The sequence below is a fragment of the Otolemur garnettii genome, unplaced genomic scaffold (assembly GCF_000181295.1).
Source record: "Otolemur garnettii isolate 467f Iridium unplaced genomic scaffold, OtoGar3 scaffold00147, whole genome shotgun sequence".
Taxonomy (NCBI): domain Eukaryota; kingdom Metazoa; phylum Chordata; class Mammalia; order Primates; family Galagidae; genus Otolemur; species Otolemur garnettii.
Genome location: NW_003852542.1, coordinates 1269526 through 1282263, shown reverse-complemented (window position 1 = coordinate 1282263; position 12738 = coordinate 1269526). Strand labels below are relative to the sequence as shown.

At 44.5% G+C, this 12738-nt stretch overlaps 1 protein-coding gene across 2 annotated transcripts in view; it reads left to right on the top strand.

Moving 5' to 3' along the window:
* SMYD1 (SET and MYND domain containing 1) overlaps positions 1-12738 on the top strand; it is a 44971-nt gene that overhangs the window by 10714 nt on the left and 21519 nt on the right. For both annotated transcript variants that reach the window (XM_003799186.1, XM_023518796.1), the window contains exons 2-4: positions 8069-8245; positions 9590-9803; positions 12573-12703. In XM_003799186.1, the coding sequence (XP_003799234.1) occupies positions 8069-8245; positions 9590-9803; positions 12573-12703 (522 nt within the window). The remainder of the gene's footprint in view (positions 1-8068; positions 8246-9589; positions 9804-12572; positions 12704-12738) is intronic.

Sequence of the window (12738 nt, the reverse complement as noted above, 5' to 3'; positions counted from 1 at the left end):
TTTTTTTTTTTTTTTTTGAGACAGAGCCTCAAACTGTCCCTCTGGGTAGAGTGCTGTGGCATCACAGCTCACAGCAACCTCCAACTCCTGGGCTCGAGCAAGTCTCCTGCCTCAGCCTCCCAAGTAGCTGGGACCACAGGTGCCCGCCACAACGCCAGGCTATTTTTTGGTTGTAGTTGTCATTGTTGTTTTGGCGGGCCCGGGCTGGATTCAAACCCACCACCTTAGGTGTATGTGGCTGGCACTTTAGCCACTTGAGCCACAGGTGCCAACCCTATTTTTCTATTTTTTGTAGAGACAGGGTCTTGCTCTTGCTGAGCCTGGTCTTGAACTCCTGGCTTCAAGTGATCCTCTCTCCTCTCGCTCCTCAAATGTTAGGATTACAGGGATGAGCCAATGTGCCTGGCCAGACTTATGCCTTTAATTTGGCACTTATTTATTTATTATGTTTGTATGTTACATGATCCGTTGTGAACTATATTGGCAAATATTGCTAAACAATCCTTGAGTTCAGATGTTTGGGAACAACTGCCTTTTACACATAGATGAGATCAAATGGGAGGTTGCCTTCATAATAATGCCATCCTCATTCATTTGCATCTGAGGATGTGTTTTGAACATGAGTTGAGGGGCGTGGTCACAGCTAGCACATGGATGTGCCTAGAGGTCTGTGTGGGGAGTGTGGACCTTGTCATGCAAGTGTGGCAGAGAAATTCCTAAGAGATGGTATTTTATTTATTTATTTATTTAGAGATAGAGTTTCACTATGTTACCCTCGGTAGAGTGCCATTGCGTCACAGCTCACAGCAAACGCAAACACTTGGGCTTAAGCGATTCTCTTGCCTCAGCCTCTCAAGTAGCTGGGACCACAGGTGCCCGCCACAATGCTGGGATATTTTTTTGTTGTAGTTGTCCTTGTTTGGCAGGCCCAGGCTGGGTTTGAACCCACCAGCCCCGGTGCCCTAACCACTGAGCGCTGGGCACCAAGCCTAGTCACCTTGTCTTTGCATTTATCTCTCTAGTAACTGACTATTTCCATAAAAGGAGCTGAGCAGTAGCTGCCCCTTCAGCCCTCCTGACTTTGACAGATGACAGAGCTCAGCAGGGCCATACAGCAAAGTGTGAGTGGAGATCGGCAGCCAGGGCCGGGTGCTCTCAGAGCTACAGGCAAGCAGGTGGGCTTTGCAGCTGCAGCTGCTGTCTGCTGGAAGCAGGGTCCAGCATCAGGCAGCCTTATGAAAATGATACTCTCAAGAATAATGATCACCACTACTCTAAAGGTCATTGTGAAGATTTAAAGAAGAGAATTATGAAAAGCATCTCTTTAAAAATGCAAAGTACTATGTAAATGGGAATAAATATTCTCTTGCATAAATAGAAATATGAAACTCTCTGAAGGTCACCCAGCTAAGCTTGGCTGGGACAAGTGGTCTTTGTCTTGGAATCCAAAGAGTAGTGTTAGGATCTCATGTTGTTTGGACACTCTTTTGCACTGGGGGAAGAAAGAAAGGGAGGGGAGGATATTTCTGTCAGGGAAGGGCCCTTGTCCCCGCACAGAGGTTCTTCAGTCTTCCTCTCTGAAGCTGCGTGAGAACAGGAGCTCAGCCATCAGCTGCTCCAACCTTCTTGTGTGACAGGTGGGGTGAGTGGACCAGGCTGATGTCCTCTGAGCGCTCATCCTGCATCAGGCTCTGTGCTGGCTACTTTACATGTTATATAACTCTTAAAATCACTCCAAGAGAATTTCAGAACTTCTTTGTAATTTTCTTCTTGCTTGAATTTTTAAAATAATAAGTATGTCTCATCCAATAGATCCAAACTTATCAAGATCTAGGTGTTGCTCTTGCCATTTTCACATAAGGAAACAAAGCCTCGAAGAGGTTATGGAACTTGGTTAAGATCATACAGCCAGTAGATATGGAAGTCGGGAATTGGACCCAGCTCTGATCAACTCCAAATTTGACCTTCTCTAATACCCATTTCACCACCAACGAGGGGAAATGAGAACCAGAGGGACAGGTTTTTTGTTTGTTTTTTAAAATTTCCTTTTCCTGTCTACCTTATACTTCCCAGCATGCCCCACCAGAAGGAGCAGGATTTGGGTTTTCTCTCATCTCTACATTCTTGCTACTCCAAGTTGAAGCATCAGCACCACCTGAGAGCTTGTTAGAAATGCAGAATCCTAGTCCTCACCCAGACATATACCTGAGTTTTAAGGAGCTCTCTGGGGATGTGTGTACACACTAAAGTTTGAGAAGCCCTACTCTGTGTTCTCCTCCTCCCCAGGTCCAGCCTCGTGGCTAAGCTTAACAGCAGGTGAGATAGTGGAGAGAATGGTAAGCCTCATGCATTAGACCTAAATTTAAGTACGATGACTCACGTGGTTTCCTGGGTTGCATCAGCTTTTAAAACTTGTCTCCAGGTCTAGCAAAACTATAGAATGGAACATAAAACAGATTTGTGAGCCTGGAGAAAGTAATCAATGGCTCACATTTACAATCCACTGTGAGTTCACGCTGAGAAAAAACTCATTGATTACATTTTCTTTTTATGAAAAGTAGCTAAAAGTTTATTACAATGAAGTGATAGCAGAGAATCTCATGAGATGATAGAATGGAGAGATAGTGTTGAAATGATAGTTGAATTGATTCAAGGCCTGATAAAATGATTACATGGGTGATGTAAAGCTCTCCCTGACACCCAGTCTGGGCTGAAGCCTGTATTGCAGCATGTCTGGGCCCTGTTTCTCACCTTCTCCTGGTCAAAATGATTATTAGTGACTCTGGAAACATGAATGCCATTCTATTGGAATTTATTCCTAGGAACATAATATAGCTACAGTTTATGAAAGATAGCTTGTTCAATAATCAGGCCCATGAGAGGTGTATATAAAGTCATTTCATGGAAGCCTGCAAGCAAACACCAGGACAGAAATATACTTTACCTTGGAGCCAAGCTAGGAAAGTTTCCCCTAATAAACCTCAGTGGTAGTGTGGACTAAGAACAGGTCTGGTCAAGGGCTCCATCTTCAATACAGGTAATTAGGGATCTTTGCACAGAATTTAAAAAATAATAACAATCAATCTGTTTTTTATTATTACCATGCACCACCAATTCTAAATAATGCCAGGGATAAAACACTCCTACCCTTCCCCAAATCTATGTGGGTCTAAGTTCAGAAACTTTGCAATAAACTTCATGTTAGGACATTTTAAAATCTCTCATCCTCTTTTTTATTTTTCTTTTGAGATAAAGTCTCACTTTGTCACCCTCAGTAGAGTGCTCTGACATCATAGCTCACAGCACTCTCAAACTCTTGTGCTTAAGTGATTCCTCTTGCTTCAGTTTCTAGAGTAGCTGGGACCAAATGCACCCACCACAATGCCCAGCTATTTTTTTTTTTTTTCCAGAGACAGGATCTTGCTTTTGCTCTGGCTGCTCTTGAACTCCTGAGCTCAAGCAATCCACCTGCCTTGACTTCTCAGAGTCCTAGGATTACAGGCATATACCAATGTGCCCTGCCTAAAATCACTGAACCTTTAATAAACATTGTATTCCACCTACAAGTTAATTATGAGGACCTTCATTATATCGTCAGCCCCGAATACATTTTCCCATCTATATGCATTCATTTTGAAAATGAGTTCTTTTTTTTTTTTTTTTTTGAGACAGAGTCTCACTATGTTGCCCTTGGTAGAGTGCCCTGGCGTTATAGCTCATAGCAACCTCCAACTGTTGTGCTTGAGTGATTCTCTTGCCTCAGCCTCCCAAGTAGCTGGGCTATAGGTGCCCACCACAGTGTCCAGCTATTTTTTTTTTGTAGTTGTCATTGTTGTTTGGTGGGCCTGGGATGTATTCGATCCCACTAGCTCCAGTGTATGTGGCTAGTGCCCTAGCCGCTTGAGCTATAGGCGTGGAGCCTGTTTTACATTTTAAATACAAATAAAAGTTCCAGGTTATAACCTAGCATAACAGACATTCTTTTTCTTCATCTTTACAAGCACTACTTGTTTCTTTTTTTAAAGAAACAGTCTCACTCCATCACCCTGGGTAGAGTACCCACGGGTACTCACAGCTTACAGTTGTAATAGTCAATATATATGGATAATGAAAGATAATACAGGCCACATTGCAAGCCTCTTGTAATTGTGGAAGTCAAACATGACTTGAGTATTACACATTTAATACAATCTTTTCCTTTCTTAAATTGTATATACATTTTTTTGGCATCTTCCATATTAGAGCAGTCCCAGTGTGGCATTGCTCTCAGTAGACAGGCACGGAGCTACCAGTGACATGCTTGCTTCTAACCCTTCCCTCTCTAGGCCATTTCTCGCTCTCTTCCTTTTCTTTCCTGCCTTGGGTTTGCTTTCCTTGTCTGGGTCCTAAGACCTGAGGAGGGGGCATCTGCCTCTCCTTCCTATTTCTCAGTCTAAGACACACTTTCAAATGTGCAGATGACTCGAAACTTAGCACACCAATATAAAAGATGGCAAAGTAAAAATTCAAAACGATCTTGACAGTTTGGAATGCTACACTGAAAGTAACCAGATAAGGACAAAGGTGAAGACGCCATTTCAAGTTAAACAAGTCAGTTTTGGTGGGTCATGGATATGTTTTTTTATCTTGATTGGAATCATAGTTTTGTGGGTAGTTGCATAGGTAAGGATCTATCAAGTGCACCTTTTAAATATATGAATTATATGTCCATTGTACCTCCATAAAGGTGTCTAGCAAGTGCAATGCTGTATGAACAGAAGGACTTGGCTGCAGCACCTTTGAGAAAATTCAGGAGTTTCTACTGACAATATTTTTAATCTGACTTTAAATTAATGTAAATTTTTCACTAAAGAAACTAGTGGAAGCTCAATGTTGAGATTTGAGAGGTGTAAGTAGCACCACATCTAGATAGTATACTCTGATCTGGGCACCATAATTGTGAAGTGTCAACACCTAGGGTCTCACTTTTGAGTGTCCAGGAGGCAAGATTTGGAGTCATCTTGAGAACCAAATTCACTTGGGTTTTTCAGCAATCTGGTTCCTGATAATCAACTTCAAATTCCTGCAAGAGAATATAATCTTGACTCAAGACAGATGAGAGAAATTTACTGTTTCCCATCTCCAGGCTGTCAGAGATTCCACTAAATGGTCAGGGTTCTACGTAAACCCATATACTCTATTCTGCGGGGACACTCATGACAAATGACCTTAAGCAGAGCATGCCCTCTGTGGCATAGTTATGAGGGCTGTGGATTCTGTGCAATTTCAAGTATGTGAATGTAATTCTGCTCCTCTTCTCTTACTAAGAAAGCTTAAGGGAAGGCAGGTGTAAGAGTAAGGAAGATATTATTAAGGAATAACCTTGAATTTGCTCTAAGTTATAAATAAGTACTGACCTTTCACACCTTAGAGCACTTTAAGATTATTAACAGAGTTTATTAGCAATGTATCTCATAGCAGGTGGGGCCATAGTGGTGTGTTGAGCTGGCCAGCCAGAGGCTGAAACCTGCCTGGACTCTAGGAAGCCCAGGATATAGCTTAAAGAAGCAGCCCATGTAGTCCCCTCAGCTGGCTCTACACTTGTCTCTCCACTTTTTAAGAGGACCACTGGGCCTGGCCTTTGGGCTATTCCTTCAGCCTGACCCCCTAACACTGGCCACTAAATCTTGCTTGATTGCCTTGTTAAATCCACCTTCTTTTGGCTACAGGGAGCTGTTGCAGGCATATCAGAGGCCACAAGAATGGTGTGAGAATTCCAGAAACCATGTTGTACAAGGAATTGTTCTAGAATTTGGGAATATTTATTTATTTATTATTATTATTTTTTGAGACAGAGTCTCACTTTGTGAGAGTGCTGGCCCCTGGTAGAGTGCCATGGCATCATAGCTTACAGCAACCTCAAACTCTTGGGCCTAAGTGATTCTCTTGCCTCAGCCTCCTGAATAGCTGGGACTACAGGTGCCTACCACAATGCCTGACTATTTTTAGAGATGGGGTCATGATCCAGCTCAGGCTAGTCTCGAACTTAGGCAATCTGGCCCACCTCGGCCTCCCAAAAGTACTAGGATTACAGGCGTGAGGCACTGTGCCCACCCGGATTTGGGTATATTTAACTTGGAGAAAGGAAATGAATGGGAAACAAGGCAGTGGTCTTCAAATTCTAGAAGAACTGACCTGACCAGGCTTTCTCTATTGGGCAAGGATCCAGAGGGCCAAATTAGGCAACAGAAATGCATTTTCTGGGGAGGCAAATTCAAACTTAACATGTAAAAGAAGTTTGCAAAATTTGGATTGGCCAACATTGAACTGAGTATTCTTGGGAACAATGAACTCCTTTTCACTGAGAGAATTAGAAAATTCATGGTCAGGGATGGGCAGAGATTTCTGTTCTTGGATGTTCTTTAGAAGTTTCTTCTTCCAGGTTCTAGAATTCTGTAATGCCAAATGACCCTGTTTTCTTATACTTTTGAGATCCCTGTTTAGATTGTCAACTCCAACATGAGCTTACATATTGCTGCCTCCCGGGGAGCTCAGCACTTACCTGCACATCATTGAACTTGCTTTCATCATCTCTTTGCTTCAGTGGTGGGGATTTCTCTTCCCCCACCTTGCAGGCGTGTGTGGTTGGGGACCAAAGATACAGGACCACATCAGATTGCACTCACTCTGCTTCTCAGGTTGTCTTGAAGACCTTTCCTCTGTGGCCTGCTCTGTTTGAATGACAGATTTAACATGGGGGACTTGTAGCTCTCTAATGGGAACACTGGGAGGCCAGAAACACAGGTAAGGAGTTTCATCTTCCTCCATCTCTCTCCTTCACTCACGGAATGGGTATACATTATTCCTCCTCATCACTTCCAGTCTCTCTGAGCTGGAGAATACATCTGATGGCATTAGTGACATCAGTAACCTTGTCATTCTTACTGTTATAAAACACAGATAACGGGGACACATATCACAGCACGTAGATATTGTTTCATGTATACCACTACCATGCTTCTTGTCTCGTCATATAGGAGATAATTACAATTTGATGTTCTTTAGGAAGGAGACATTATATTTCAGCAATGAGAAGGAATGTCACACAAAATGCCCCCTCCCATGACACAGTGCTGATGACCTGTGACTTTTTGGCCAGGGGACCATACAGAATTTCAATGCATTCCATTGGCCTGGAAGACTTCCTGTGTTCCTCAGATGTCTTCCTCAATGTGTTCAAAGAATACCTTGTGCTCTCCTATCATATCTTGTTACAGTACATGGTGACTGCAAGTTCAATACTTTCTCTGGTAATCTATGGCGTCCCAGGCCCAACACACATCATGAAATTTCTCTTGCCTGAATTAAATTGAAGGGTTTTTATGCAGAGGGCAGTTGAGTCCCCCACATTGGGGTCACTTGAAATTATCTGCTAAAGCAATAGTTAGAGTGGAAGAGGTCTTGGGAATTCCAAGTTCCTCATTTTGAAAAGCGGGAATCTGAAGGCTAGAAAGACAAGGACTGGCCCATTGAGCCTGTACCAGAACCTAGGCCTCCCACTGGCTGGCATGGTGCCCTTTCCACTGTGCCCCAATGTCGGTGCCATTGAGGCGCCCCATTTTTTCTTGTCAGTGCCGCTTTGCCATGCCATCAGTGCACACAGGAACCAGCCAGGACACAGATTGGAAGTACAATGCTCGTAAGAGGTGGACTTCCCAAAGGTGCAGGGAAGCCCGGAGTAACCTCTGCCGTGGCCTCTTACTGAAACATTATACAACGGGTGTGGGAAGCCCACGTATGAGGATCACATGCTTAATGGTTGCTATGTGTTCTTTTCCTACGGGCTTAACTCCTACCCTGATGCATCAGGAATGTTCAAGGTATAACATCTGCTTGCTAACCAGCCACTGATCTTATCTCATTTATGTTTGCAGTTGCTTGAGGGCCTGTCTCTGGGCTAAAAACATCTCCATGCCAGCCAGGAGATTGTCCTGCTCCCAGTGGCCTCCTTCAAGAACCAGTGACCGCTCCTATTAGCATGGTGCTCCATCTTCTACACCCCGATCACGTGCCTTCTCTTTATTTCCAGCCTTGTTAATTTTGTGTGCCACACCTGCTTCAAGAGGCAGGAGAAGCTCCATCGCTGCGGCCAGTGCAAGTTTGCCCATTACTGTGACCGCACCTGCCAGAAGGATGCTTGGCTGAACCACAAGAATGAGTGTTCGGCCATCAAGAGATACGGAAAGGTGCCCAATGAGAACATCAGGTCAGACCAGGGCCCAGGGTGGTGCTTGGGATTCCTAAATGTCAGGTTGGGGGTGGTGGCAGTGACAGCATTTCTAGGCCTAAGAAAGCCAGGCTGACTGCAAATCCAAAAAGAGCCTTTAAGAGACTGGATCTGGTCATTTCTGTTTATACCCTCCAGTTCACAGCAGTGGTCCCAAACTGTGGCTGCTGGCTGAAGCCGTCCTGCTGACTCCTCCTGTTTGGCTCTCCAATGTTTAGTATTTTAAAATTGATCCACTTAGGTTTCAAAATGGGGAAATTTCACTTAAAAAAAATCAGGATTTTTGGCTTCTTTTGAAAAAGAAATCTGAAGATCTGGCAAGATGAGCCAGAAGTATGGGTGAAGTTAGGGTGACGTATGCCCCCTTTCTCACACTTAAGGCTTTGTGTTCTTCAGGTCCCCTCCTGTCTCTTTGTGCTCTCTCTCCTCCCCAGAGCCCTCTGGCTCCTGCCAGGCCAGGGCCATCCCTTTGTTGTGGCTGTGGCAGCCTCTGGCCCTTTGCTCACACTGTTTCCCCACCTTGACTGCCTTCTCCACCTCTGTCTACCCCAAAATTAAGAATACAAATACATTAACTCATGACATAGACATCCATTCCCTCATTTTTTTTCCCTGAATACCTCTGGTGGTCAACATAGCAAGGAATAGTTGTCCGTCCTTTAGGGACAGGAAAGTCAAGTGACTTACCCAGAGTCATGCAGTAAGGCGTGGAAACAGGTCAACTCCTTTGCTCCTTATCCAGTGTTCATCCCAGGAAGCCACACTGTTGGGAGATAGATACCCAGGCTGCTGCACCTCTCTGAGTCCCCAGACCCCATGAGACCTATCTCCTGCCCACCCCTCTGCCTTTATTTAATCTCTAGTTCTTGCTCCCATGCTCCAGCCACCCTAGTCTTCTTGCTGTTTCTCCATCTTGCTGAGCTCTTTCGTTTTTCAGGGCCTCTGTGCTCCCTGCTCTGTCTACCTGAAGTGCTCTCTCTTGCAGAGCCGCTCCGCCTGTCCCTTCCAGTTGCTGCCCAAATGCACCTCCTCTTGATACCTCCCCAGGTGACCTCAGTTTCTCCTTCCCTATCCCCTCTCTATCATGTGACCTTATTTTATTTTCTGCATAGCACTTAACTGCTTAAAATGATCTTGTTTACTATGTCTTACCTGTTATAAGAAGCATCATGGTAGAAGAAGTTCTATCTACATAGTTTAAAATTATTATCTTGGGCCCAACACTGTGTCTGGAATGCATTAGGCAACCAGTAAATGTTTGCCAAATGAATGAATGAATGAATGAATGCAGCAATGGGCTGCCTGACGCTGTTCTCTCCGCAGGCTGGCAGCCCGCATCATGTGGCGGGTGGAGAGAGAGGGCACCGGGCTCACAGAGGGCTGCCTGGTCTCCGTGGATGACTTGCAGAACCATGTGGAGCACTTTGGGGAGGAGGAGCAGAAGGAGCTGCGGGTAGACGTGGACACGTTCTTGCAGTACTGGCCGCCCCAGAGCCAGCCGTTCAGCATTCAGTACATCTCGCACATCTTCGGAGTGGTAGGGCCTGGATCCCTCCCCCACCCTCCCTGTCTTTCTCCTTCTTTATTCCCTCCTCCTCCTTTGGGAGGGTGGGGCCTTGTGGAGGTGAATAGCTCTAAGGGTGAAGCCCCATCTGCCCTGGAGGGTGACTTCTATTTCTATAAAGACCATGTTTCCCCAGGCAGCCGGAGGCTCTGGGGATGTCTGCCCTCAATTTAGCAGAAGTAGCAGAATCACCTACTGCTTCTCCCATTTAGGGCCAGGCCCTTATATGACTCAAGTAAGAAAATCCAGAAATTCTAGAAAGTAAGATTCCTCTTAAAGGAGGGATGTTATTCAATAAGCTGGATTTGTCCAACTAAGCAATTTCCAGAAGCTGCCAGGCCAGATTTGGGAGGGGAGGCCAAACAATAACTGAAGGGGAACAGAATCTTAAATGAAGACCTCTCACCTCATATTGTTTTTCTGGCCTTGTCTACTATGGAATCATTCCTGCTCTATTTGAAATTGGCATCCTGCATATAAACTTTTGCTTATTTATCATTTCTGGATTATAGATGTGGATGGTAATTTACCTCCTTGCTTATCTGTACTTTCTAAATTTTCTCCTCTTCATGTTGAAAATGAAGACTCCTGCTCACCTTCCCTTCTTGCCTACCATTTGCTTTGGAAATCTTTCCCCAGGTTTGCCAGGCAGGAATGATGTAGAATAGTGGGCGTGGGGTGGGGTGGGAGTAAGGCAGGGAGAGGGGAGTCAGGGCTTGGTAGGGGAAGCACCAGAGCTGGGGGAGGCCACAAGAGTCCATGAGGTGGGGTCGGGAGCCTGGTGGATCAGGAGCCCCAGGCCCCAGGCTGTGAGGTAGACATCTCCTGTCTGGTAGGCCAGGCCCCTATGTGGTGATGGTGAGCAGGCTGGTGAAGGAGGTTGTTGTCATAGCAATAGCAGCACGCCCATACTCAGCATCTCTCCAGTCTTTCCCCTTTGGGAAGAGAGATTGTGGAGGCTTGGTACATCTAAAATCTGTAAGCTGGGCCAATAGGCTGGAGACCCAGGGAAGAGTTGCATTTTGAGTCCAAAGGCTGTCTGCTGGCAGAATTCCTTCATGGTCAAGGTCTTCAGCTGATTGAATGATGAGGCCCACTCACATTATGGAGGGCACTTTGCTTTACTCAAAGGTCACTAATTTAAATGTTAATCTCATGCAAAGAACACTTCCACAGAAACACACAGAATAAGTTTGACTAACTATTTGGGCACCACGACCCAGCCATGTAGCTCATAAAATTAACCATCACGGCTTCCCATATATTATTTCGTGTAATTTTACAATATGCTTCTACTCTTAATTGTTATACTGGATAGCCTTGGGGTGAATTGGTGTGTTGGACCAATCGTGAGCATCTTTAAGGGGTCTGGAGACTAGGACCATGGATTAGAGCCGAAAGGATCCTTAGAGCTCATCTAATACAACTTATTAAACCTACAGATGGGTAAACCAGGACTCAGAGAAGTCCAAATACCAAAAGTTAGAGCAGAAAAGATTCTTAGAGCTCATCTAGTCTAACTTATTAAACCTATAGATGGGAAAACCAGGACTCAGAGAAGAAAGAGATTTGCCCAAAGTAACACAGCCTGTTAGTGGTACTCGCAGACTTAATGTCATGAACTTGCTAAATGTCCAAAGAGAATAAATGGAGAAAGTGCATTCTCCTCATCCACAACAAATAGCCATGTAAGTGCCTAAATTCATACTGTATTAGGGTATGTATTTACATATAGAGTAGACATTTGTGTGCAGTTGTTAATGTCTTCTAGTTATTTTTATTCATATGCATTCTTCATACCATGAGAGCAGATATTTGAAATCTGTTTCTATAAAGAATAACTTACTTTTAAGAAAAAGGAAATCAACTGAATACCACATTAGTAATAATCAACTTGATTTGTCTTGCATAGCAGAGATAGGTATTAAATATGACATTTGTTAGATTTTTAAATTGTGAATAGGGAGTATAAAACTACCCCTGAGACACAAAATAACTCAGAGGAGATGGTGATGTCAATTTTAATTTATGAAGGGGTGCAGGCAATTAGGTGGGGGAGAGAGAAGCGCACACACACACACAGAGCAGGGCATGAAGAGAGAAATCATGATGGGTACTGAGGGACAGCCACGTCAGACCCAGATACAGAAAAAGGAGGGGAGTATTTCTTCTTTGTCCCTTTTATAATACAAACACTAAAACTTGCAAGCTGGCTCAGCGTCCATAGCGTGGTGGTTACAGTGCCAGCCACATACAAAAGGTGGTAGGTTCGAGCCCGGCCTGCGCCTGCTAAACAATGACAACTAGAATAAAAAAAAAAAATAGCCAGGCCTTGTGGTAGGTGCCTATAGTCCCAGCTACTTGGGAGGCTGAGGCAAGAGAATCATTTAAGCCCAAGAGTTTGAGGTTGTTGTGAGCTATGATGCCACCATGGCACTCTACCCAGGGTGACATAGTCAGACTCTGTCTTGAAAAAACAAACAAAAACCAAAAAAAAAAACCTTGCAAGCTAAGATTGCGATTTTTGCAGAAATGGGACTCACCCATGGTACTAATCTCATGGGTCATTTGGAAGTTACACAGAAACAGGGGACTAATTGTTTTGTTTCCACACTCTCTGAGGATCTCCAGGGTGAGACTGGGTCTTCTGTCATCTTAAAGTCCTTTAAAACTGCTAGGATGGTGTTCTGTGCCTCCCTAGACTGTGACTGTGGACTGACTCTTATCTTTTCCTGTGAGTAGATTAACTGCAACGGTTTCACTCTCAGTGATCAGAGAGGCCTGCAGGCTGTGGGCGTGGGCATCTTCCCCAACCTGGGCCTGGTGAACCATGACTGCTGGCCCAACTGCACTGTCATATTTAACAATGGCAAGTAAGTATGTCTTTAACTGGGGGTGTATGGTGGGC